At 44.2% G+C, this 27,900-nt stretch overlaps 1 protein-coding gene across 2 annotated transcripts; it reads right to left on the minus strand.

Annotated features, from left to right (window-relative positions):
* Nucleotides 1-24,976, minus strand: HRS1 (Histidyl-tRNA synthetase 1). 2 transcript variants are annotated; one of them, XM_086778498.1, is made up of 12 exons: nt 24,679-24,976; nt 24,263-24,426; nt 23,742-23,829; nt 23,283-23,371; nt 23,035-23,164; nt 19,239-19,331; nt 18,987-19,061; nt 18,492-18,609; nt 1,084-1,226; nt 767-895; nt 431-594; nt 1-332 (listed from the first exon to the last, which is right to left on the minus strand). In XM_086778498.1, exons 2-12 carry the CDS (start codon nt 24,358-24,360, stop codon nt 176-178), a joined length of 1,284 nt encoding a protein of 427 aa, XP_086634624.1. In that variant the 5' UTR covers nt 24,361-24,426; nt 24,679-24,976; the 3' UTR covers nt 1-175. The 2 variants fall into 2 exon arrangements, with proteins under 2 accessions (XP_086634624.1, XP_086634623.1); XM_086778497.1 differs by having other exon boundaries at nt 23,742-23,837; nt 24,679-24,975.
* Between the last annotated feature and the right edge of the window lie 2,924 nt (nt 24,977-27,900).

The raw sequence follows: 27,900 nt of genomic DNA on the forward strand, positions 1-27,900 counted from the left end.
TCGTAAGTTCTTTTCTTTTCAAGCATCAAATTTATGGCATTGGGTGATCTTCAAATGACAAGTCAATCTGTGTATCCAAACACAGCAACTAGGATCTGGCACTTCCCTTCAATAGATGCGTTGCTTACAAAATTTAATCTTTCCCTTTCTTACTAAAGACTTACATAACTTAGTCTTACACTGAAGCAACCTCTGCAATAAGCTCATCAACTGAAATATCCCTCTCCTCTCTTGAAACTAGATTCTTAACACGCACACATCCACGCTCCCACTCGCTACTGCCCAGCAAAACTAGCTGCTTGGCTTGCAGCCGTTCTGCATGCTTAAAGGCCCTGCAAGGCATTTGCAACCGGTATATAAGCTAGAGGCACGACTCCCACATACAGAGAACTAGAAAGGATTATCATGCAATAGGTATGGCTTTCCTTACCACTTCATTCGTTTGCTCTCCAGCACAAGTTCTACAGCATATCCTGCATCCCGCAATCGATTTGCAATGAGGCCAGCCTGTGGCCGCAGGGTCTCCTCCAATGGGAAAATAATACAATCTACATCTAGCTGAAGAGTTGGCAGCAACCCTTTCTCTTTCAATAACTGAAAAAAGCATTCAAGCCATTTTAACAAATTCGAGCCCATCTCTTTGCGTTAGATAATCCACCGCAAGCAACTTGCATACCTTTCTGCATGAAACTTCCTATGAATTGATGCTAACAAATATGTAGCTACAAAAACAAAATTTAAATGACTGAAAACGGCAGGGAAAAACCTCCACTATGACTGCATCGCCGAATCCAAATCCGCATGCCGGAGTATCCGGCCCCCCAAAGGTTGACAAAAGGTGATCATAGCGCCCACCTCCGCAAATCGCGCGTAGCTTTCCATCTTTGTCAAACCCCTTCAACACATGTATGGCTTCTATAAGAGCTCCCATAAAGACTTCTAACTTCCAAGTCTCTTAAGATTGCAAAAGTAAACACAACAAAAATTTTCAACTTATACCCACACAATGATCTCATGAGGATATCAAAAGCAAGCAATTTTCTTAACTATCAAAAATGCACAGTGAGAGGGTGAAGAGGTTACTTCAAACACTGTGCCTGTGTAGTAGGCAAGCCCTCTGACAACTGATGCATCAAAGCGCAACCACTCAGCAAAGCCATACCCATTGGCCAAAGCAAAGAGCTGATTCAGCTCCCTCACTGCCTCACTTTCGGAACCAAGTAAATCTGCCATAGCGTAGTTGGAGAAACATGAGTCCTTATGTATCAAAAAACGGAGCAAACAACATACAAAAAATTTATTGAAGATGTCATTGTTGGCTTTAGTATTGAATTGAGACAAAATTTGACGTATGGCTTTACAGCCACCTCCAAACGGAATAAAAACACCAAAAATGAAAGACAAAAACAGAAAAACACGCCACTCTCGTGCCATGTAAATGGTCATAGAGTAAGTTGCCTTTTTTACAGTTCACATGACCAGAGCACGCATCAGTAGTAGGACCATATACATGAGCGTGCAAGTTTGTAGCCAGAAAGAAGGCTGGTTTCCAACACAACGGCCATGGCATAGCATGGATGCACGCTCAACATCTCAACCTCCTTGTCTGACAGTTCAGCAAGGTATTACTTTCATACAAGGCCAAGATTTCAGTGTTGTGGCATTTCTGATTATTGTGGACACCACCGATGCTTGTCAAGTGTATTCTTAACCACGAAAGCATTGACAATGCAAAGGTCTCAATAGGCATGGCCCATCCATGGGCGCATGTTCCAGGCACTTCTGGACACCTGTAGAGCTGCAAAATCAAGTCTGAATCTACCCATATACCTGCTAACGAGGATAAGCATGTCCATAAGGATCAGAATTGACTGGTGCACATCATAATACAGTTCATACAACAGGTATAGGTGCAGGTACAAGTCGTACAGCAGTGTTGGGGGCTGATTTGCAGCTTAGGGGATGAGCACCTTCCTCCTGGGAGAGAGATTGGAAAGGGTGGTAGGTAAGTAGGTGACTCAAGTGCCAATGAGGTGATAGCTCAAGTGGTGAAGGTGTTTGCCTAGGACCAAGAGGTCCTGGGTTCAAAACCCCCCTTGGTGCTTCCTCGGCGGCATCACCTACGGGTCGATAAATAAGCGCCCACAGGCCGCTGTCTACGGGAGGTGAAAATCGGTAACTATGGGAGGATCTTGGGCCAGAGGCCAGTTGAAAAAAAAAAGTAGGTGAACCTAGTAGGCGAGTGATGCCAAATGGCTAGGCAGCCCACAAAAGAGTCCAAACATGCTGCTTATGATCCTGGCCACCCCACATTGTACAAATAAGAGCACCTGGTACAAATAGGTGGAGGTTGCTCGTCCTTCATAAGTGCCCATTGCCAACATTAAAAGTGTTCACATGCACTTATTAATGTGTGATGTAGGCGAGTATGGCAAATGGCTAGGCAGCCCACAAAAGAGTCCAAACATGCTGCTTGTGATCCTGGGCACCCCACACATTGTACAAATAAGAGCACCTGGTACAAATAGGTGGAGGTTGCCCGTCCTTCATAAGTGCCCATTGCCCACATTAAAAGTATTCACACACACTTATTAGTGTGTGAACACACTGAACTAAAACATTTGTCCAAGTCCCCAAACATGGTTTTTGAGCTGAGTTATGGCACAACTTTGGGTCTTGCAAAATGACAACCACTTGTCAACAGGCAGGAGCACTTCCATGTGCCAGCAAGTACGCATCTCTAGCACTCTTGGGCTTTAGCACGACATCACAAGCAATACACGAAGACATGTCAAACTCCTAGCAAAATCCACTACTCAAGCATGCAAATATGACCAGTGCAAATGCATGTTAACTTGAAAATCTCACATTCTCAGTACGTTAAGACTTAAGTCTCACTAGGCACCGTTCAGGAGCAAGGGGTCGCAATCAACAAATGGTAACATCTCCCTCCTCTTCTAAAGAGTTGACCTACACTGAGAAGTCCCTCTTATTTCACAAAGAAGCAAGATTGTTCTTGTTTCCATGAACAAGCTTGGATCCTGAATCACCGAGATCCTGACAAATCATTATCTCCCAGCCAAGCTGGTATAGATGTCAGTCAAATCAGCTGTATCCTAGTCACACAAGGCAACTATAATATACTAGCTAACTCCAGTCAAACTGGAAGAGAGAGAACTTGAGAAGGCGGGTCAAACAAGCCTAGTCTAATCATACCAGGCACCTAGCTCTCTCATTAGCTAACTCCTGTCAAACTGGAAACAGGGTTCTAGTCACACTAAATTACCCTAAAGTGTGTTCCTGGTCACACCAGTGGCACACTAACACTTCCAACCAAGTCGCTCAACAAGAGGGGAAAACCTCTATCTAAGCCACTCAGAAAGGAAAGAGACCGTTGTACAAGCCACTCAGCATGAAGATGAAACTATTTCACCCAAGCCACTCAACAAGGAGAATAGTGTATGATTGTTGAGATCTCTCAGCCCAAGCCCAGTCTCACAAACCACTGCCCAAGCCACCAAGCAAGGGAAGGTAACGTCACTCCCAGCCCCTCAACAAGGAAAAAACCACCACCCAAGTCAATTAACAACAAAGAGGAGGATTTTTGGAAGATATAGCCATACGTCTTCATGATCTGCAACTCAACATCAACACATACTGCATGTGATCCCTTCTTGGGTTGCATAGCCTTTTAAAATACATCAAAGGCTGTTAATAATCTTCTTTCAAACCCGCTGTACCTCCTCAAGGTATAAGCTCATTATGGCTTTCAACAAGGTCACCCATATCTCATAGCACTTTGCTTCATGGAACATGTCTTATGTGTATGCATAAAACACATGCTAATATATGTGTATGCATAAAACACATGCTAATATAGTGCCTTCTATCCTGCCCACGGATAAACAATATATGCATGTCCAATCACACGTGAATAAATCATATGCCAAACATGTTGCATACTGCATAGAAGCTGGCCATGCACCTCATCATGAACCTAGTCATTTAAGATTTGACTTCGAGGTATTAACAAGCCCATGGCAACAGCGATTTATCACTTGGGTATTCCCAAACTCATGGCGGCAGCCATACCAACAAAAATGTGGGTGCCAACCCATGGTGACTGTCATGACCCTGTGAAATTGGTGTAGCATAAGGATGAGCATGGTGGTCGGTGAGCAAGTTATATATTTAAAGGTTTATACTTGGGGCTAAGGTTTATTAACCCATGTGTGGACAACCCCAAGTGTGAAGGGGACAAAGAGAATGAAAGCTAAAAGGTTTTATAACCTTTGGTGCCAAGAGAATTAAAGTTTAAAGGTTTATAACCTTTGTAAAACTCTTTTTTCAAGGATGGTGGCCCCTAGGCTAATTTTGAAGGCCTACACCACTTTTGGAGATTGGGGCCTAGCACGCCTCTCTCTTTCTATCTCATGCTTTTTGGGAAAAGGGGCTCGCGGGCAGCACTGAATTCTGGCCTGAGAAAACAGCTACAAGGGGTCTGCGCTGCTGGTTATAGGTGGCTTTTTGGAAGGACTGCAGGCGGGCTGTGCTACTGAGGCTACAGGGGTAGCCTAATACTTCTTTACACATGCTTTCAGGAGACTGAAGCTGGCTGCTGTGCTGCACTACAGGGCAGAGACACAGGCCATCTTTTCTCTCTCTTTCTTTGGCTTTTGGAGGACAGAACTGGCTGCTGTGCTGCAGAGAAAACAGGCGCCTACAGAAGCTTCTTCTCTCTCCTTTGCTTTTGGCAAGAAGCTTACTGTCAGCTGAACTGTTGCTCATATAAACAGTGCTGGACATAGAAGCGTGGACTGTAGGAGGGAGTACAAGGCTGGACATTAGGTTCATCCACAGGTGTTCTCTCTCCCGGCTGCAAGACAAGAGGGCAGGACTGAACAGGGCTTTTCCTCGCGTCTCTTCTCTCTTGTGAAAAGCGACACAAGGACTGTAAGTTTCTCTCTCTCTTTGTGAGCAGGTGGGTCGATGGATGCGAAGTGGATGGAGGAGGGTGACTTAGCAGATTCACCTCAGTGATTGCAGCTTTATCTCCATGCCTTTAAGTTGGAGCAGACTCTTGCTACGGCTCATTCGGGTTCAGCTGAACATACGTCTGGACAATTACCTGATGCTCAAGAGGGGGATAGCACCTCCGCTCCCTTGATTCACACAGGCTCAGATGTCATCTAGAGGTTGCTTGGTGTGCAGCTGTTGTCTCACCCAAAGATACTTACAGCTCACAGTACATCTACTTATGGGACTTCTATGATATATGTGTACTAGTCACATTGGATGTTGTGGCTGTGTATGGTTCACAGTGGTACTACACCATTGGTTTGCAGTGAATGGTGTTACATATGCATGGCTTAGAGAGATTGGGACACTGATCTTCCAATATTGTACTTCTCACTTTTAGTTCGATCACATGGCTGATATCTTACTGTATTGGGCAGCCTTCGTTATCAGTGTGGTTCCGCTTTGGATGTCTTGCTGTATGCAATCGAGGACGCTTGCCATTTTTCAAGAGGGGGGCATGTCATGACCCTGTGAAATTGGTGCAGCATAAGGATGAGCATGGTGGTCGGTGAGCAAGTTATATATTTAAAGGTTCATACTTGGGGCTAAGGTTTATTAACCCTTGTGTGGACAACCCCAACTGTGAAAGGGACAGAGAATTAAAGCTAAAAGGTTTTATAACCTTTGGTGCCAAGAGAATTAAAGTTTAAAGGTTTATAACCTTTGTAAAACTCTTTCTCAAGGATGGTGGCCCCTAGGCTAATTTTGGAGGCCTACACCACTTTTGGAGATTGGGACCTAGCACGCCTCTCTCTTTCTATCTCATGCTTTTGGGGAAAAGGGGCTGGCGGGCAGTGGTGAATTATGGCCTGGGAAAACAGCTACAAGGGGTCTGCGCTGCTGGTTATAGGTGGCTTTTTGGAAGGACTGCAGGCGAATGTGCTACTGAGGCTACAGGGGTAGCCTAATACTTCTTTACGCATGCTTTCAGGAGACTGAAGCTGGCTGCTGTGCCGAGCTACAGGGCAGAGACACAGGCCATCTTTTCTCTCTCTTTATTTGGCTTTCGGCGGACAGAACTGGCTGCTGTGCTGTAGAGAAAACAGGCGCCTACAAAAGCTTCTTCTCTCTCCTTTGCTTTTGGCAAGAAGCTGACTGTCAGCTGAACTTTTGCTTATATAAACAGTGCTGGACATAGAAGCATGGACTGTAGGAGGGAGTACAAGGCTGGACATTAGGTTCATCCACAGGTGTTCTCTCTCCCGGCTGCAAGACAAGAGGGCAGGACTGAACAGGGCTTTTCCTCGCGTCTCTTCTCTCTTGTGAAAAGCGACACAAGGACTGTAAGTTTCTCTCTCTCTTTGTGAGCAGGTGGGACTGCAGGAGGTGTCATATTGAGTCTCTGTTTTCAGAGGCTCATGATTGTTCCGGAGTCGTTTCTCCGGCCCTTTGTGAGAGGAAGGGTTTGAAAGTTCAGAGGGTGGAAACAAGGCAAGATTGTGGACTGATTTGGAAGAGTTTGTGGACTGTTTTCATGGCTGAGTTTGTAGCTATAAGCATGGTTCAGTCAGATGCATATTCAAGGCCTCATGGAAGCACTGACTTTGTAGATTAGAGCAGATAACAGTGTGGGGTTCGTGGGACACAAAGCTGTGTGTAACCTCTATGCTAAGAGGTCCAGAGGATTGGCAGATTGGACTCGCAGGCATACGAGCCATGAATGGCCATGTTGTAATCATTTAAACTTTTCCATTGAAATTGAATAAAGAAATACCAAAAGGGGCGCCAAGCTTTGGGGCCAACAAGTGTCGTTCTCTTTCATGTGTTGGAGCACTCTAGCTCCTATTTATTTGTTTTATTGGCTGGACTACAATTGGATTGGGTGACTGCTAGTCTCTCAAGAGATTGCCGAGTCTCACACAAGACTACCTGTGCGGATCTCTCAAGCAACTCCCTCTCTCGCACCTAAGAAAGAGGTCTTCAAATCAGCAAATCACCAAGCACCTATCAGCTGAGCACAAAGCCTCTAATCAGCATCAAAGATGTAGGGGAAGTTTGTAACTCCTCAAATAGAAGCTTCCAACAGTTAAAGTGGTAAATCATCCAGTTGAACTGATTTTTAGGCGATAGAAACTCTCAAAACAGCAAAATAGGGTTTTTGCATAAGTGATACATGATGTCCGTACAGCATCGGAGCTTCCCGTACATCTGTACTGCTGATGTGGCAATCCGTACAGTTTGTATGGCAAGTACACGTGCAGGTACAGGTCTTATGCTGGGGGCTGATTTGCAGCTTAGGGGATGAGACACCTTCCTACTGGGAGGGAGACTGGAGAGGGTGGTAGGTGGGTAGGTGGCCCATACAGGGCACGTGATGCCAAATGGCTGGGCATCCCACATAAGAGCCCACACATGCTTATTATGATACTGAACACATCACACATTGTACAATAAGGGCACCTGGTACAAATAGGTGTAGAGGGTGCCCGTCCTATTGCAACAAGCGAACTGGAGCTTCCCCCCTTATGCGCATCTGCGTCTTCCCCCTTACCTCCTCCAGTATGTTTCTGCCAGTCCTCGCTGAGCCTTCGCTTCCTACAGTGTGCCCTGCCCCCAGCCCTCCTGCCTGTGTTTTCCACCCTCCTTCCCCCCTCACCCCGCCTCTTCCTTTGGCTCGCTCCTTCATCCCGCCTTCGCCTTCGCACGCTGCCTCCTCGCCTCCCTTTCCGTGTGTGCTCCCCACCTTCGCGCTCCCCTCCGCCTTCTTCCTTTGCGCCGCCTTGCCCTCTCTACTTCAACCTCCTAGCCACTTTTGCCTCGCTTCCTCCCCCTTTATCATCTGCAGCCCTGCATTCCACCTGCCCTTGTGTCCTTCGGCAGCCTGCTCCTGTCCCCTCCTTTGCGCCCCCTCAGCCTGCGTCAGCACCCCCCCCCCCCCGCCTATTCCTTCTTCGACTCAGCTCTCCCCTCACCTGCTCCTTTTCCACCTCAGAACCTCATGCGGCCTGCCGGGCTGTGTACCCCCCCGTCCCCCCCCCCAAAGGTCAAGTGCAATCGCTCCATCATCCCCGACCTGTTGGGTCTGGGGAGCAATGGAGCCTGCAAGGTGAACACACACGGACACACTTGAACATAGAACCACATGAAGCTGGAAACGTACCTTGCTAGATAATATGAAAAATGAACTACAAAGGTACTAAAAACGTAGGGCTAAGAGCCCCACACACAAAAGTGTGTTCACATGGGAAAAACCCTTGCCAGCACAAGGTAAAAAGTGCCCGTGAGTAGGAAGTGTTCACACTTGAACTTCCTAGAGGCTAGATGGCTATCAAAAGCTGTGAACTCAATGGATGAATATCCCCCCCCCCCCCCCCCCTCTCGATCTCGGCGCAAAGAAACGAGCTTATGGCCACAAGCATTTTCAGCAAAGGGTAAAAAAGCACAGAAGGATGCAAACACATCTGATTTGGCTTTCAAGTCATACACCCAAGTGAACCAAGTGTAGTCATCAATGAAAGTGACAAAATATAGATGTCCCCCAAGAGATGGAGCCCGCATCAAGCCACAAACATCACTATGTACAAGCTCCAATGGTTGAGCAGCTTGCACAATGCCATCTTTGCGAAAAGAATGTTGATGCATCTTCCCAAGTAAACAACCCTCACATACATGCTTAACAAGGAGCTGCAAAGGAGGCAACTCATGAACCATGTTATCTTGGATGCAGCCGGTTTGGGTGCCATGGATCAGGTCAAGAAGATGAGGGTTGCACGCATTGGATGATGGATTTGGCGAGGATTTTGTAGGCATTTCCCAAGAGGGTGATGGGGTAGTGACATGCAAGCCATCCTTGCCTACACACTTACCCCATGGAAGGGCTTGAAGGGAATTTTGTAGCTCAATGAGAGAGAAAGAGGGGCACAAGTGGGCCTTGAGGTCTCAAGACACCACCTCCCACGTATGCTACCAAACTCTCCCCCTCGCGGCCCTCCTGCGCCATTGGGATCTCATGTAAGGCAGTTTTACAGTCGCCTTCAATGCATAGTAGTTAGGGGGTTGTTTGAAACGGATTTCCTAAAAGTTTCAAACGGGTTTCGTAAAATTAGCCCAAAGTTTCCTACAAGTTTCCTACCTATAGGTTTTTGCATGTACAAAATTTCAAATATATATTGTATAAAATATGTAAAAATAATACTAAATGCATAGAATACATGGAAACATCAATTTGAAGCGTGCAGTCTTGGAATCACAAATAACAAAAAAAAAACCATATAATCATCCATCATCAATGTCAAATGATCGTGATTCAAAGACCATGGTCCACTATCCATGATCCATGATCCAATCATCCATCATTCCATGCCACAAAAAAAACCATACATGACACTACATAGGTTAAAACTTATAAGTTTGAAGTGTTCATGTCACATGAATCATAATGAATCAACAGTCATGGCCCAATGCCCATAAACATTACAAAATAAATTAGCCTTGATGAGGGAAAGCGGCACATGGAAACCATCAAACACTTTATCAAAAGAGTCGCACAGATTTCAACATTAGATTTGGGGCAAAAAAAAAGTCAAAAAATTTGCTTTTAAAAAAACGTGTTTCCTACAAGGAAACGTGGAAATGTTTCCTTCCTTAAAGGAAACGCATTTCCTAACTACTATGCTTCAATGAGATCATAGTCTCAAGACACATGCTAGACTGACTCTCTAATGGGCTGATTCACTTGATTTGGAAAGAGGGTGGTGACCGTTTGGAGATTCAACAGTGGCGGGTGAAGGAAATCTGCTCAAAAGAGATCTATGAAGAAGCCTGTGGCTATGGCCTGAACCTTGGGGGGGGGCTGCCTTGTTGGTACCGTTTGGGCTCCTCACCCTAAGAATCCCATCTCTCTCTGCGATGGTGACGGCCTACTATCTCAAACAAACCACAGGTGACCCTGTCCCATGCTTGAGTCCAAAAGGAGGCCTGGCATGGTACTGATATTCCACTCTCCTCTCCTCGATTGATCAAATCTCCATGCGGGTGACCTCCAACTGAGACTCCACCCACGGACTGTCAAGGGTCTACTCATGTAGTCGCTGGAGGGAGGCTATGCCCCTACGGAGACTCCTCTCCTAATCTCTGAACATGGTGAGCCTATCTTGAGCTACACTCTGTAAAGGTGCTAATCTCCAACAGTCAAGAGTCGAGCATTGCGGCCGCCTCTCTCAATCTCAAAGTGAGATCTCTTCAACTCTTCGAACAATCTTTGTGTCCTGAACCAAGTAGTCAAGGGTCTGGACACTCTGTTGGCGCTCTAGTTGTGGATGACACCTTATACAAAAAACTCATTTTTACTACACTAGACATCAGTTTTGATGTTGGTAATTTGAGCACCTCCAACAACAAGCCCTAAGAGAATCATTGGAAAGCAAGTATGTGTGTGTTGTTATACATCCAAGATACTCAGGAGTAAGGCATCATCTATGCTGCAAGTAAGACTCTCAATGGCTTTTGTGACTCAGATTGTGCGGATGGATCTGGCACCACGCACTCAGTAACAACGTATGGTTTTTCTCTTGGTTCAGATTGCATTTCTTGGATCAATAAGAAAAATCCCACTGTTGTACTCTCATTGACAGAGCCTGAGTAGAAGGGAGTGATGCATAAACAGCCTACAATGCTACCATAGTTGCATGGCCATTGCTTAAAATCATGTGTTTCATGCTTGCCCAAAACACATTGAGATTCATTATCACTTTGTGTGCGAGCTCATCATGTTCAGGGAGGTCGAGATGATCTAGTGCCCAATGTGCAACTATTTGGCCCTCCAAGCTCTTTTCACATGATGGAACTCATGCCTGGACACATGGACAGGTTGATGAATACATGGGAACAGGGTTCCTAAAGTTGGCATTAAACAAAGCACCGTTTTTGGTCAAAAAAGTAAGAAGTCAAACTATGTTGACCAAAAGCTGAGGGCACCATTGGAAAGTGGACATCGAACTAGATCAAATAGCTACAAGCCGCTTTTTCAAAAAGCAGCTCCAAGACCAAAAAGTAAGGCCTTGAAGTTGTAAAAGCACAAACCAAGAACTTTGGCTATTATTAATAATATTTAATAAAGAAAAAGCAAAAGCAAGAAGATAAAGCTTGGCAAAAGCAAGCACCCCTATCAAGTATATAAGAAGCTTGTACTCTCTTGGAAAGATCATAAAAATTTTGGAGAGCCATCTTGGAAGGCTTGATCGTCATCTTCATCATCAAAATCTCCCTCTCCACCCTCAACCTTTGCCTTGTTTGCAGAGTTGCCCCTACCGGCTAAACCACCAGCGGCGCCGCCGCCCAAGAGCTTGCCACCGCTGCCCAGAGCTCAGCCCCAAAGCCATCTCCGCCGCCCTATTTGCTCCTCCACCACAGTCTCTTGGTTGTCGCCTACTACCTCCATCAGTACCACCTACTTTGGAGGACTGCCACCCTTTAAAGAAGCGCCACCTCCTCTCTTTTGGTGAAAGAAGCTTGGACATGGAGAGCTTGGACATGGAACTTGAACGTGGAACTTGGGAATGGAACTTGGACATATAGCTTGGGCATGAAGCTTGGACATGAACATGGAACTTGCTCATGGAACTTGGACTTGGATTTGGATCTGGACTTGGATTCATTGGATTTGGACTTGGATCTGGACTTGAATTCATTGGATTTGGATATTGGATCTAGTGCTAGCCCGGTGAGAGATACTTGTGGGTCGTTCCCGTGGTATGCATGGCATCAAAGATCTCATGCCTCGAAATCAACCTTCACTTAGAAATCCTACATCGGCATATTTGTTTGTTTTGTATTCATTGATTGTTGGCCAGCGTGCCCATGGATTGTTCCTGAATCAATTCTTAAAAGGGAGCGGGGCCTGTTCCCCGCTCAGGATGGTGTATTGTGCAAGATCCCTATTCCCTTCTCTCTCCCCTCTCTCTCCATATCTTTATCTCTTGGACACATGGTATAATTTTTCACGGCACGCCCTGTTGGGCTTAGAGTGGTATCACAGCAGGATTTCTCTTGAAGAAACTTTCTTGGGGTGATAGAGCCATGTCGAGAGCAGAAGGAAACCAAGGGCAAGACTTCAAGATGGGAACCAAGGCCGACAATCTACTTCTCATGAGACTACGGCCATGACATCAAAAGAGTACCATGACTTTCAACAGTGCAGAGCTGAAACAACCTTTTGAAACCAAGGCCGACAATCTACTTCTCATGAGACTACGGCCATGACATCAAAAGAGTACCATGACTTTCAACAGTGCAGAGCTGAAACATTGAGACTTTATGCTAGCAAAGGACCGGTGTTGGTTATTCTAGAGACTAGACCTTTTTGTGGTTGAACATGGTGAGATTACATTGGAGAACTCTTGAACCAAGAAGGCCATGTTGTGGCCTATGACCGTCAAAGACAACAAGGTGGCAAATGCATTATCTCGGAGACCCTGAGCCATGCGGTTTCTATGGGTTACCATATGGATTTCACTTTGATGAAGGTTCCTTATGCTACCAAAGAGGATTTCAAAGATGTTTTGGAACAGATTGCAAATTAGAGATTTGGTGACTTTTTTTATGTCATCAAGTAGGGTTTTCTTATGATGCAAACCCAGGTTATGTGTGACACAAAGAATTGAGGCCAAGGTAATGGAAGAGTGCCATGCTACCTTGACTACACTTCAAGCTTTGGAGAGCTACTTCTGTTGGCCTACTATGAGAAAGGACATTGGACTTTATGATTCATAATAAAGTTCAAGGTCACGTTTGGTCGACAAACACCAACAGGACTATTGCAGAAGCCTACATTGAAGGATCCACCAGGGACGGAAGAGCCAGAATCGATTGAGTTTCATTCTATGAGAAAAAGAGGAGAGGCAGTGGTCAGAAAGTTCCTCTTGGAAATGGATGCGAAATGGATGCCAAAGAAGTACTTCAAGGACTATCTAGATATACTTCGAGTTTATGAGTAAGTGGTTGGTTCAGATATATTTGAAGTAGAGGTATATCGACGTCTTGCGATCAAGACAGATTCAAGAGGGAGGGATTGTACCTCTAGCCCTCTTTATTGTGTCCAGGAAACCGTTATAAGCAGAATAATGATCAATTTCAGTCCTATATATATATATATATATATATATATATATATATATATATATAGGACTGAAATTGATCATTATTCTGCTTATAACGGTTTCCTGGACACGCTCTAGTTGGGTGGCAACGATGCCGGATAACCCAAGGAGCAAGATTTGTATATGGGAGGCAACGATGCCAGATGGCCCATCCCATTGGACGGCAACGATGCCTGAACGAAATTTGTATATGGGAGGCAACGATGGCAAATGACCCAGTGGACGACAACGATGCCTCAACGAGATTTGTATATGGGAGGCAACGATGCTAGATGACTGTATTGGATTTCGCAGTCGGCGGATGGTCATTGCGACCAGATGGCCCAGATGACTGTATTGGATTTCGCAGTCGGGCGGTCATTGCGACCAGATGACCCAAATGACTGTATTGGATTTCGCAGTTGGGCGGTCATTGCGACCAGATGGCCCAGATGACTATATTGGATTTCGCAGTCGGGCGGTCAATGTGACCAGATGGCTCAGCACGGTTTCGATGAAACCAAACAGGACAATCCATGAACAGAAGGATCATTACTTGTGCATTGCATATTGATGTACGTTTGAATTTCTGACTTTGTGTGCTATTTTTGATGTGTGGACAATGTTTCGATTTATGGCATGTGATAGTCCAATGGGCTCCTAACTACCTGGCCAATACCTGGAATACCTGGAATACCTAGTAGACGCACGCGAATGATGCATACATGTTTGTTGACTAGCTTGTGTCTAGTTTTTGCAAAAGGTAAGTATGCATTTAGTATATCTAACACATTTGACAGACCATGAAGATGTACCATCAAGAACAAGGACATAGGTCAAAGAAGAAAAAAAAAAGGGAGGGGGAGGGAGGAGGGCATTGAGATGTTGCCAGATGAGTAGATGACAGCTTAGATATGGGGAAAGACCAGATGCACAAGCTCACCAGATGGGGCTAGTACCTTGAAACATATGGATGTACTTGATCTACCTTGAAACATATGGATGTACTTGATGTACCAGGAACATATGGATATATCAGGGACATATGGATGTACTTGAAAGATATGGACATGCTTGGAACACTTGCGGTCCGCAGTTGAGGATAGCAGCGATGTAAGAGGGGAGGAATGTAACTATTTGGCCCTCCTAGCTCTTTTCACATGATGAAACTCATGCCCGAACTCATGGACAAGTTAATGGATACATGGGAACAAGGTTCCTAAAGTTGACATTGAACAAAGCACTATTCTTGGTTAGAAAAGCAAGAAAAAGCAAAAAGTCAAATTATGTTGACCAAAAGCTGAGGACACCATTGGAAAGTGGACATTGAACTCGATCAAAAAGCTAAAAGCCGCTTTTTCAAAAAGCAACTCTAGGGCCAAAAAAGAAAGGCCATGAAGTTGTAAAAGCACAAATCGAGAACTTTGGCATTATTAATAATAGTTAATAAAGAAAAAGCAAAAGCATGAAGATAAAACAAAAGTAAAGCTTGGCAAAAGCAAGCACCCCTATCAAGTATATAAGAAGCTTGTACTCTCTTGGAAAGATCGTAAAAACTCTAGAGAGCCATCTTGGAAGGCTTGATCATCATCTTCATCATCAGAATCTCCCTCTCCACCCTCAACCTCTACCCTGTCCGTAGAGCTGCCCCTACCGGCTGAACCACCAACAGCGCCACCGCCCAAGAGCCTACCACCGCCGCCCAAAGCTCAGCCCAGAGCCATCTCCACCGCCTATTCGCCGCCCTATTTGCCCCTCCACCGCCGCCTGTTGGCTACCGCCTACCACCTCCATCAATATAACCTTTTAGCTGCCTTCTTTGGAGGGCTGCCACCCTTTGAAGAAGCGCCATCTCCTCTCTTTTGGTGAAAGAAGCTTGGAGCCATATAAATAATGTCTCCAAACCTTGAGAGCCTGAATCATAGCATAAAGCTCCTTCTCAAGGGTTGGCCAATGAAATTGAGTGTCGTCTAGCTTTTTACTTTCGTCGAAAGCAACATGTCTATCATCTTGAAATAGAGTAGCCTCGATTGCATAGTCACTGGCATCGGTTTCAAGAACATAAGGCTGACTAGGATCAGGTAATGCTAAGATAGGTGCTTCCTTGACTTTATCTTTCAAAAGTCTGAAGGTCATATCCAGATCGTTATTCTAAGTGAAAGACTGATTCAACTTACGTCCACGACCTTTCAACAAGTCGGTCATCACTGAGCTGAGAGTACTCCCGCAAAGATTTCCGAAGAAAAACAACAAAACCGAGAAAAGAACGAAGTTGTTTCGCTGTTTGTGGTATAGGCCAGGCCAGAACCTTTTGAACTCGGTCATAGTCAATGCTCAATCCATCTCTAGTGATCTTGTGTCCCAAGTAAATGATGTGTGTCATGGAAAACTCACATTTACTTAATTTATCATATAGTCGATTTTGTCTTAAAATAGTTAAGACAATCGTGAGGTGTCTAACGTGATTCTCAAGAGTACGACTATATATCAAAATATCATCTAGGAACACAACCACAAATTTTCCCGGGAGAACTTGAACATGGAACTTGGACATATAGCTTAGGCATAAAGCTTGAACATGGAACTTGGACATATAGCTTGGACATGAACATTGAACTTGGACATATAGCTTGGGCATGAAGCTTGAACATGAACATGGAACTTGGTCATGGACCTTGGACTTGGATTCGGATTTGGACTTGTATCTAGACTTGGATTTCATTGGATCCGGACTTGGATCTGGACTTGGATTCATTGGATTTGGATTTGGATGTTGGATCTTGTAACTTGTAGCGCCCGGGGGACTAGGACCTTTGACACACTTGTTGATACCATCGATGCATATTAAAACATTTAAACATGGCCACAGCCTTAACACATATCCATCTTCACTTTGCATAAAACATAAAAGCTGGACAAAACATCCACAAATGCTGAAAATGGAGCTTGCACATGTGACACCGCATAGAGGCCGGAATGGGCCAACCTCCCCCTTGGAGTATTTTATTACCCAAGGAGAATAATATCATGTACAAGCTTTGAGGGCCTTACTCTCCCCACGGGAGATGCCGGATTATCTATATACAAATATGCCATAACACACCCCAATACGAAGCTACCAAGCCGGAACATAGACTGTAGAAATGTTGAACCAACAATATAATCCATATACCTCTGTGTGGGTACTGATTCTTCCCCAAAAACCATGGGTCTTCATGCAATAGAGTTGCTATAGCAAGTACAACTCTCCATTCAACCGGTACAACAAGTACAATGGCTGGTACAACCGATACAGCCGGCACAATGACTTGAATAGCAAGTATAGTGGCTGGTACAAGTAGTACAAATGTTGGTACAACAAGTACAATGGCTGATACAGTTGGTATAGTGGCTGGTACAAGCAAGTACAAGGATTGGTACAGCCAATACAATGGCTGGTACAGCAGGTAGAAGGACTGGTACAACAAGTACAATGGCTAGAAATCATAATAAATGATTAAATACCCTTGCTTCAGTATTTCTTCGCGATGGAAGCCTCCAAAACAGTCCTCAACAGCCGGTATTCTTCATGGGCAGCCTTTCAAGAGAGAGAGTAGCCATCATCAGGGGAGCTTGTAACGGTGGTAGAGGCTAGTGTGCAGCAAGAGAGCCTCTCTTAATGAAGAGAGAGGGCTACAATTTATAGATTTGGGCCTCCCATGAGCTAAAATGGCAAGAGAAGGCTACAATGACAAGTGGAGAGCCACACAATAGCTGGAGTGACAAGTGTGAGGCCACTTGTCTCACTTTGATCCACTTTCTTGCCACATGTCCCAATCTAAGAGATGGGTTCTCCCATAATCTCAGATGTAATGACCCAAACAAAATTTCCATTGGAGTAGAGCCAAGAATAGCAACTCTCCTAAATTTTAGGAGTGTAGTCCTTTGTATTCCAGGATAATCCCCCGTTCCCAAAGCTTGTACTTTCCAAATATTTAGACATCCTAGAGTCCACCAGACCCCTTTCATACTGGCAAATGTCCAGGCTAGTGACAAATTTAGTACTAGCCCAGTGAGAGCCCAGTGAGAGATACTTATGGGTCATTCCCGTAGTGTGCTTGGCATGAGAGATCTTGTGTCTCGACGTCAACCTCAACTTGGAAATCCTACATCGCAATATTTGTTTGTTTTGTATTCATTGATTGTATTGGTCTTGGCCAACGTGCCCGTGGATTGTTCTTGAATAAATTTCGAAAAGGGAGCGGGGCTTGTTCCCCGCTCAATGGGGTGTACTGTGCAAGATCCCTATTCCCTTCTCTCTATACATCTTTATCTCTTGGGTACATGGTAGAATCTGTCACAGCACACCCCGCTGGGCTTACATGACAATAGAGTATTGTGCAAACATCTTCACAAAGGCTCTTAGCAAGGATCAAATGAAGCGGCATCTTCATTGGCCTAGCATCAGAGCACAGAGGTAGTTCACCTTCGGTTGGACATTGAGGAGGGAGAGAGACTTTACTTTTGGACACCATGTCTTGACATTGTGGGGTCCAAATGGAACCCAAAATTAGCCCGGATGTCCGTGGGAGGTGGGGAGACTACTAGCAGTTTCTATTCTAGTACATCTTTATGAGCCGAGTCTACACCGCGGACGGTGGCACCAACTATGACCATGGACCTATGTGGTCATGTCATGGTTGCCCCACCTATGCATGCCTATATAGATACACGGCCAACCCCTTCTCCACACAGTTCATTAGTCATCAATGTGAATTTACTCCCTAACTTCTACTAGCATACAACCTCCATCTTAGCACTTCCAAATTAGCCATCGAAGCTCCCTTCACAAGAGCACATGGGTGTGGGGCTTTGATATCTATTGCATCACTTCAATAATATACTAATCCTCGCTATCTATGTTATCGTGCAATTTGAGTTTTTAAAGTTTTGTGCTGTGAAAGATCCTACTTCTTGTGATTGTTCTCTTGTATACACCACATGGATCATCTTACAATAACATCATTGTCTATGTTAAGCGACTCTGTAGGTTTCCTTGCATCAAACACATTGGTTCACGAATATGCCTGATCGAGCCCAATAAAGTTGAAAGCCACTCTTGTATAGGATGCCAAAGTGGCCTCAGACTATGTAGGGATCACAAAGATTTCCTGGCTCAATTTGAGCCCAAAGCTCTATAGTTGGTGGTTATTCCGTATAGCTTGTCTTACGTGCAAGCAAGCTATCATATAGATGGGAATATTGTTTTCTATTAGGACAACTCTAATTATCCAATGGGGAAGAAATCAAATAGTGTACGGAATTTGGACACGCTTTTTTTTTTGTTACGTATGGCACCTTCAAGTTCAGAAAGCGATCGTAGCGACAAAGCACTAAGAATGCCATCAACTGCATCCTTTGACACTCCAAGCTTCAACAGATCCTCTTCAACTTCTTCTCGAGCAATTTTCTCCATCTGCCAATGTGATCATTTGTTTGTAAAACAGGATATGTCAGCCCTTTCGCAGTGACAAAAATCCATTATGCACATGCATCGTGTGTACATGTGAATGAGTGCATGCATGCATTTTTTTTGTGTGCTTGTATGGGCATGCACGCACATAGGAAGTGTGCATAGTGCACATGTGGATGTATGGCATGTGTGTGCGCGCCCACAGTCATGTGCCTGAATGCGCATACATATATGTATGCATACATGCCAGCAAGCAAGCATGTACATGTATATGCACACACCAACACATTCGTTAACACATCTACACAAGCATGAGTGTGTATAAGTGCAAAACAACCTGGGCATACCCAAGAACAACAAAAAGATTTTCAAAGTAATACCTTATCAACAACAACACAAACTGCAGCAAATGAGTCTTTTGGCACTGCATAGCGCCCAAGAACAGATTGGAGAACCTGCAAGATGTGGGTTATAAATGCTGTTTACAAGGGGATTATGCAAGAATTAAACGTGATATTATTATGCAAGGAGTGCTTTAGAAGGAACTCACAAATAGATCAAAGACAGAAATCAGCCTACACTCCAATACAGGAGAGATTATTTTAGTAATGAAATAGAAAATCATTTGTAACCTTCCGATTGGAGACTCGAATCCCGACATCCTCTGATGTGATGCCAACTTTCTTGAAGAATGTGACAATAGCAGAGAGCAGTTCTGCCTCTGCCTGCATCACAATGATTTGGCACCTTCAATGGAACAACACAATACAAAATAACAAGACAATGTATTGCAAGAACCCAAGTGGTTGATTTTATAGAAGATAAACACCAGAAATAGGCCCTGTTTATTGTGCTTGTGCATGCTGCCAGTACAAAAATGAAATGAGCTGAATGTAAAACAGTAAAAGCTAGGTAGAATGATAGAGCTAAGTGATAGACAAGATAATGTACAGAGCTCCTTAGGGTGCACGAAACCGATCCCGTCAAGTGGGAATAGACTCCGTTGGACACCCACACGCGTAATAGCACAACTTAAATATCACAATTTGAATGGACAACTTAATAACAACTGAAAACTGAAATGAAATGAAATGTTGATCAATGGACACCAACACTGGGGCCGGAACGGGCCGACCCCCCCCTCAATATATGATATATTATTGGGAGTATTTAAAAGATACAATGCTCCATGGGTTCAATGAACCAGATGATGTCCATGTACAACTGAGATGAATACAGTTACCAAACAAGAGACTCGAAGTAGACGTTCGAAGGAGAGCAATCCACTTGAGTAGTTTAGTCTCTACAGTCCTGGGCCTTCACTGGAATCCGCGGATAGCGCCCCACTGGTGTTCCAGGACCACGCACAAAAACAGGCGCTCCTGTACTAACGCCTGGCTCTCCCGATCATCTCGGCACCTATGGACCGTGGTTCTCCAGAAGCTTGGACTACCCGGCACCGAACGGGTGTTAGGAGTAGAGAGTATCCCTTATCAGATTTAAATCAAAGTCCTTTACTTAAATCTCAATCCACTTACTTGTAGCTCACTAGTGGAAGACAAATACCCGAGGCGTATAAGTGTAGCTGCTGGAAGGGCGCAGCAGCCTACTGGCAAGAGAGAAGAGTATGCAGCCGCTTGGAGATCTGAGCGCAGCCGCCTGCTGAATGGAGAGGAGGCCTGGGCGCAGCCACCTGTGGAGGTCTGGGGGCACAGCCCCCTGTACAGCCGCCTGTGGTGGAGGGCGCAGCCACCTGTAGAGGAACGCAGCCGCCTGCAAGGGGTGCACAGCCGCCTGCAAGGGAGGAACGCAGCCGCCTGCAAGGGAAGCACAGCCACCTGTAGCCGCCTGTGGAGTGGCGTAGCCACCTGTAGAGTGGGCGGCGCCTGTGTAGAGAGAGCAGCAGCCTGTGGAGAGGAGCGCAGCCTCCTGCAAGGGGTGTGCAGCCGCCTGTAGCCACCTGCAGAGTGGAGAGAAGGATGATAGGATGGTCGCCTGCACAGTCGTCCCCAAGCTGGTGAGGTGGTCGCTCCTTTGTAGGTGTTGGAGAGAGCACACGTCCAACAACTGGCCGGCCCCCCCTAGCTTGCATGGAGGCGGCCAGTTCCAAGGTGGGGGTGGGTAGGTGGCCATGCACCCACCCCCACACATAAAGGGTTCCCTTTACCCTTCATGATTAAAACGTGGGTGCCCACCCTGCCAAGGACACCAAGTAAGATTTGGGGAGGGTGTCCACTCATTAATGAGTGTGAACCTGCAATTGTAAGTATTTTTTTAAAAGACCGTACGATACCATACGATAAGAAAAAAAAATATTTCATACCGTATTTTCCCGTATGGTATCGTACCTGACAACTATGGCTACCCTATTGCATTCTTCTACTGGAGCTCTGCACCTTCCTTGGGATGGGCTAAGCCTGAATGCTCTGATACCAATGTTGCATGCACAAAAGCTTTGCTCTATTGATCCACAACCCTAAGCTTGATTAAGAACAAGGTGTTGATTTAAACACGAATTAAGACAGAGGAGAAAGAAGAAGAGAGAGATTGGTGTTAGGGTTTTCTTGTATTTAATATTGTACAAAAAGGTGGCTTAAATGCTTGTACATGCTTGGGCCTTGGTCAGCCCCAAGGGATTGACCCCTGGCCCCTTCTACATAACAGTTAACTTCTACTGATGCTAGACTTAAGAAATGCTGAGAAAATGACTTGATGAACTAGATTTAGACTTTATGCTTATATAAGAGGTGAGTATGTTGGTCGGTCAGCCATAGGAACAATCGGCCTGTTGTATGGACCACAAATCATGATAATATTCCCTTCTTCTTGCTCTTAGCAAGCGATGCTGCCCATACCTTCTGCCATGCTCCTAGCACCTGGCCGCCTATACTGCTTGGGCACCCAAGCTGGCTGCCAATAGGATGCCAAGCACTCCTTGTTGCAGGTGATGATGCTAATGCTCAGGACGATGCTGATGCGGATGGTTCTACAGATGATGATGATGATGATGATGATGATGATGATGATGATGATGATGCTAATGTGAAGCTGATGATCTAATGGTGCTGCTATTGCTGATGTTTATGTTGATGCTAATGATGCTACTCAACTAATGACTTAGATGCTGACTTTAACTGATGATTAGTCAAGGATTAAGGTTGTTCATGCAAAGGATTAGCCATGGCACGGGTGTGCACGTGACAACTTGTGTCCACATGTGCCCACAAATGCCCATTCCTTGTGTCCACAGGCTGCCCGAACATTGAGCGATTCAGCCCAACACTTGGTAACTTTCTTTAAACTCTGGGATGATTAAGTCATGGCCTTGATTCTTGGCCTAATAAGCATCCTTAACATCAACATAAATATGTGGAACAACACATGACTTGACACCTCCTAGACCTAGAATGGCAACTCGACCTATCCATGCACAAGGGCTCACAACTTCCACAATGCTCATCCAAAAGATAACTGCTGGTGTACCGTATACTTGATGTCCAATTATGTCAACAAACATAAAACATTTGCAAGGGGATCCTTATTGAAGGTACAACAATCCAACTTGGGATCCTTGAGCTCCCTTTTGTTAGATGTAATCCCGTGTCCATTTGCTACGACACAAGATCCATAGCCTTTTTATTATGGCATCACAAATCAGTTGAGAGATTGTTCTCAAGTTATGCAATGGGAACAAACAAGATTGAGGCGATGCAGTGGCCAGTTGTATGGCATGCTGTATGATCTTGTATCTTGTAGGGACAAGATTTATAAAATAGTTTTTCTTCTTTGTCTCTTGGTCTCCCAAATACTTACAAAATTCTATTATGGGGCAACAAGGCTTGAGTGTTTGAACCATAGTTGTCACGTACGATACTGTATAGTTCGTACGATACAATACCGTACGGAAAAATACGGTACGATATAATTTTTTTCTTCTCGTACGATAAAATACGATGTTTTAAAAAAATACTTATAAACTTGGGTATTTCCAATCCCAGATATGGAGTATTTTAAAAAGGAGGGAAGCATCATAGTACAAAGGAAGCTCAAACAGCCATAGATATGCCAAAAAAAAAACATTAACTCCCAAAAAATTTGCTTTTTTGGGAATAAAATCGTACAGTATCGTGCCGTGTGGTATTTCGTACGATAAGCCATCGTACACCGTGCGGAAACAACCTTGGTTTGAACACTTGTCCAATCCTTGATATGTTTCAATAAACTAGAAGTGTCTCATGGGCCGAGACAGAAAGCCTACACACATAATCTATTTGTCTCCTTTCCATCTCCTAAAACTATATGGCATTTATTTACCACATGTAATACAAAAATATAAAAAGTCTCATGTCAAAAGAAGAAACTAAATTTTAATGGACAAAGGTATACTTTACTTAATGGGCAAAGAAATCATGATTATTATGAACTAACCTCAACACCAGAAACCCCAATTATATCCATATTCCATTGATAATGCTCACGCCTCCGCCCCCTTGTCATCCTTTCGTATCGCCAGCATTGTCCTATTGCAAACCATTTCACTGGAAATGGCAAAGCCTTTCTACAAAAAACAACAAATGTCCCCAAACAAGGACTTCAAATCATGGTCTAAGGATCGGTTTCTTTGATACGAAGAACACAAAAGAACATGGTTGTATTTAACTACGAGCATCACAAACCCTTTTTGCAGAACTAATCGGGCTAATGATGGAGTTAGCTCCGGTCGTAGTGAAACACGGCGTCCACCCTTATCTTCAAAGTTGTAAAGCTGTAAATACAACATCCAACGATACTCCAATTATTCAAACTCGTCTGCGACAACTCCAACCATCTTGGTATAAGAGTTTGTAATAAAAATATACCTAGATGAATCCAGGAACATGCCCAAATTCACCTTATAAAAAAGTGCAATTTATAACCTCATGGTAGTCATCCACAAGACAATAAACCATCACATCATGCAGACTCTCCCCCACCCATCATCGAACCAGTAGGTGGACAGGTGGAGACCACCTACCATAAGGGATGGCCAGGTGAGTGTAAACACCCTAACGAAACCATGCTCTGTAAGTGTGCATCCATGCGCAACCACATGCACCATACTCCGAACCCAAAAAAGGTCGCATATTCTGCATTACCTGCTGTGTGATTTCTTCCCCTGCTTTTCTCACAAATAATGCCTCTGACTCCAAGACAGGAAAATCCACTTCCTCAAATGCAAATAACCTGGACACCTTTAGGCATGGTCACAACATAAATCATGTCCTGTTGAAAAGATGCAATGTAAATGTTGAAAAAATACAATGTAAAAGCTAACATATGCTTTTACTGCTGCATCTATCGAATGAGGCATGTGAGCCTTTTGAAATAAATAAATCCTTTATGCATCTTTCTTTGCATAGAAATTAAATTCAATGAAAACAACACTTTTATAATAAAAATTTCCATTATGCACCTTTCAAACATAGAAATTAAATTCAATGAAGATAACACTTTTATAATAGAAATTTTCATTATGCACCTTTCTATGCATAGAAATTAAATTCAATGAAAACACAACACAATGAAGATTTATCAATGTACTCGTGGGTTTTAGACTGATTATAGATCCCCCCCGGAGTGAAAAGGCAAGCAAGCATCAAAATGCCAACATTCGTACCTCTCTGAACTTCTGAAAAAGCCAGCTGCGCAGGCGCATTTCATCTGGTGCGAAGTCTCTGGTGCCACGGGGTGGGTTGTAGTCAATGCTTTCGTCATGATTGAGGGGGGGAGGAGGACCTGCAGATGCGGGTCCTCTGCCTATTTCACTGGTGGCCAGTGTGGCTGCAACAACATGAATGAACATGAGTTACTTTGGACCACACCAACAAAAAAGACCGCATCAGCAAACAAAAAACGTACACACATGTCATGTACCAGGTACACATGTATATGATGATGTAAACATGCATGTGCATCGCATAGACATGATGTACATTATGTGCATATGTACATTAAGAACACATGCACTTCTGAGCATCAACAAACAGAACATGTACACATGTACACCAAAGAAAACGAGGTACAAAGAAACACCTAAGAGAAAGGTGGGTGATGTAGGAGAATGTCTTGTATTGAGCTGAAGAAATTGCCGAGGTTCTCTTGTGCTGGTGTTGATGTTGATGATGCGGGATCTCTGACAGGAAAGGCGTGGCATCATAACAACGCGCATGTTGAGTGCTGCAGAACGAGCGTGCAGCCATGGCGTGCACGCCGAAGAAGAAGGTAGCGTGCAAGGTAGCCGCATGTTTCCTCGCCTTCTTCCTTTGCCACTCGTGCGTGCGCCCAAATGTGCAAAACAGAATCCGAACACACGGTCCCAGCCTTTGCTTTCACACGTTTGGACGGGCAGGCAACAGGATAAGCGCCCAATGTGAAAATACATGTCCTCTCTGTTTCACAGGGTCAAGTCTCATATAGTAGCTAGCTCAGGCCAAGTCACCGGTAAATAAGGAGTAAGAGGAGGTTCTCTCTCACACAGAAAGTCACCCCAATAAAAAAACATGAATACGGCCTTTAAAATCCAACATGAGAGATCAATCCACTGAGGTCAGAAAGAGCATCTGCACAAAATGTTCAAAAATACTCTGCCAGTCATCATTGATGGTGGCAGGTAAAAGCAAAGGCAATCATCTACTCCTCACAGGAAAGGACCGAAACTACACGCTATGGGCCATCTGGTCAAGAAAGATCCTTTTAATTGTGCAATGAGTGATGAAACATACCATTAATAAGTTTCTTTAATTTCCCAAAAAACTAAACCATGCTCTAATACACCAGGTGTGTGTGTGTGTGTGTGTGTGTGTGTGTGTGTGTGTGTGTAGTACCCCTACCCTCCATATACAATTATAGACTCAACCGAGGGTAGAGCAACTTACTTAGAGCCTCATACATCAACATCCTAACACTTGGCTCATACATCAACATCCTAACACTTGGCTCTCTAATAGGCTTCCTCTCTAATAGCTCTAGAATAGTCCTTACATTAGGCAATGGGTATGATTCCTCTAGTATATGCCCATCTCACAAGTAAGAGGTGATCGTGAAAGCAATGGTCTCTATTTATTTTGCCAAAATTCCTACTAACTAAAATCTAATCTCAGTTTTTCCAAATTTTTTAGGTTTTTTTGTGAGTTTGGTCTTCTTTAGATAGCATCCAAATACATTGTAAGAGCTCATCCAAATACACTATAAGATTTTTAAGTTTTTTTCGTGAATTTAGTCTTCTTTAGACAGCATCCAAATGCATTGTAAGAGCTCATCCAAACACATTGTAAGATTTTTTAGTTTTTTTTGTGAATTTGGTCTTCTTTAGATAGCATCCAAATACATTATAAGATCCCGTCTTTCCCTTACTTAGGCCTAATGGTCAAGTCTACTAGTGGGAGATTAAACTCTTGGGGACACCTGGTCTCTTAAGACATTTTTGCATTTCTTAGGAGGTCGTTTCAAGGATTTACCAATTTCAACATGTTAGCCTAACCCCATCCAATCCCACAGGTTAGCCAACCCACCCACCCACTCACTCGAAGAAATCTAGTGTGCCCTTTTTGTTTCGGGATTAGGGGGCTTTGTGCCCAAGTACAAGAGGAGACTAATCCGATGCCCCCTAACCGTAACTATTTATGAGATTAGACACACTACTTCTCACAAGATTCTCCATGCTAATGGGCTACACTCTTTGGAGACACAACCGAGTTTGTCAAACAGTGCAATGAATGCCAAAGGTTTACCATGGTCTAAGAGGAGGAGTGAATGCCCCTAACCCCTGTAATTAAAAAGATTGGGGTTTAGACTTGATGGGTCCCATTAGAGCCCACCGTCGCTAAGGGAACCCAAGCACGTTTCATTATCATTGTCACATCGATTACTTCATAAAACAGGATGAGGCCAAAGCTACGCAAAAAGCTGACGGGAGATCTACTGCCAAGTTCCTTTATGAGAATGTAATCAATCGTTTTTGGTTGCCCGCTAGAAATAGTTGAGCAATGTGATACACAGTTTATAAAACGAAGTGGTGAAGTTCTGACTCAAGGAGTTCATTGTCGTGCATAGAAAGTCAACACCTTACTACCCACACACGAGACAGCTGAAAGCACAAACAAAATGTTATGCAATATTCCCACCAAGATGGTAAAGGCATCGAGAAGAAATTGGGAGCACAAGTTGTACTCTACTCTATGGGCCTATTGTACCGCCCATACCACATACAAGTTGGTTGTTTTAATAGCACACCTTTCTAACTTACATTTGGTTTATTCATGCTAATGGAACACTTTGTTCCAAGCCTTCAAATTGCAACAAGGCATCACCTTTAGTGAACCCCTCTCATGGAGATGTTAGTTGCCTTAGAGAAACTTAGCGAGGAAAGATTATGATCTGCTTACGGATTGATGGTTAAAAAACTATGGCATAAGAGCGGTTTAATGACCAACTCAAAAGGATAAGTGCATGGAAGTAGGAGACATGGTGCTTATGTATAGTGTTAAGAACTCATTAATAACACTAAACCAAAACTCAAGTATAGAGGCCAAGGACCCTACTGAGTTACATAAATTACTCCGGAAGGTAGCATCTAGTACATGCTCTTTCAAATCCATAAGAAAAAGGAGGAGAAATGAGAGGCAAATGAGGGTATGTATGTGCCTCCAAGTCCATACGTAGTGGGGGCGCACCTCCGACCATTCTAATTTTAGATGATCCACCTAGGGTGCTAAGTATTCCGTTGTGATGTACACATACTCACTTGGTACTCCTAGATGCTCCCCAGACCCAGAGGGATCACCATGATCCCATGACACCCATGTGTGCCATGCCATACCATTAACTCACCAGCTAGAAGACCAAAGTTTAGACAAGTTCAATAGCAAAAGTCGATGCTTTTGTTATGTATGAGCAAGTGATTCTCTACCCTTACCCATTGAGCATGCATCATAAGCCACAAACCTTGAGCAATGGTTGTACATATGTAGCATAACACCTCCGCTCAAGTGTACAATCACCTATATCGTGGGAATGGTTAAAAATACAAAAATCTAAAAGAACTTCGAAAACATAAAAAATAATAAGAACATGCACATGCACACTCACACATGTGCACCCACCCTTATACCTATGTGCACAACACACCTCGCACACGTGCACCCATAATCACCTACACCTTGTCCACATGACACACCCCTTCACGTGCATGCATGTACGTGCAAAATCACTACACAAGATGCATGTGTGCACACCCCTTAAAAATGCCAAAACCCA

Source organism: Cibotium barometz, chromosome 39, assembly GCF_041138505.1.
Source record: "Cibotium barometz isolate CiBa-2024 chromosome 39, ASM4113850v1, whole genome shotgun sequence".
Lineage (NCBI taxonomy): Eukaryota > Viridiplantae > Streptophyta > Polypodiopsida > Cyatheales > Cibotiaceae > Cibotium > Cibotium barometz.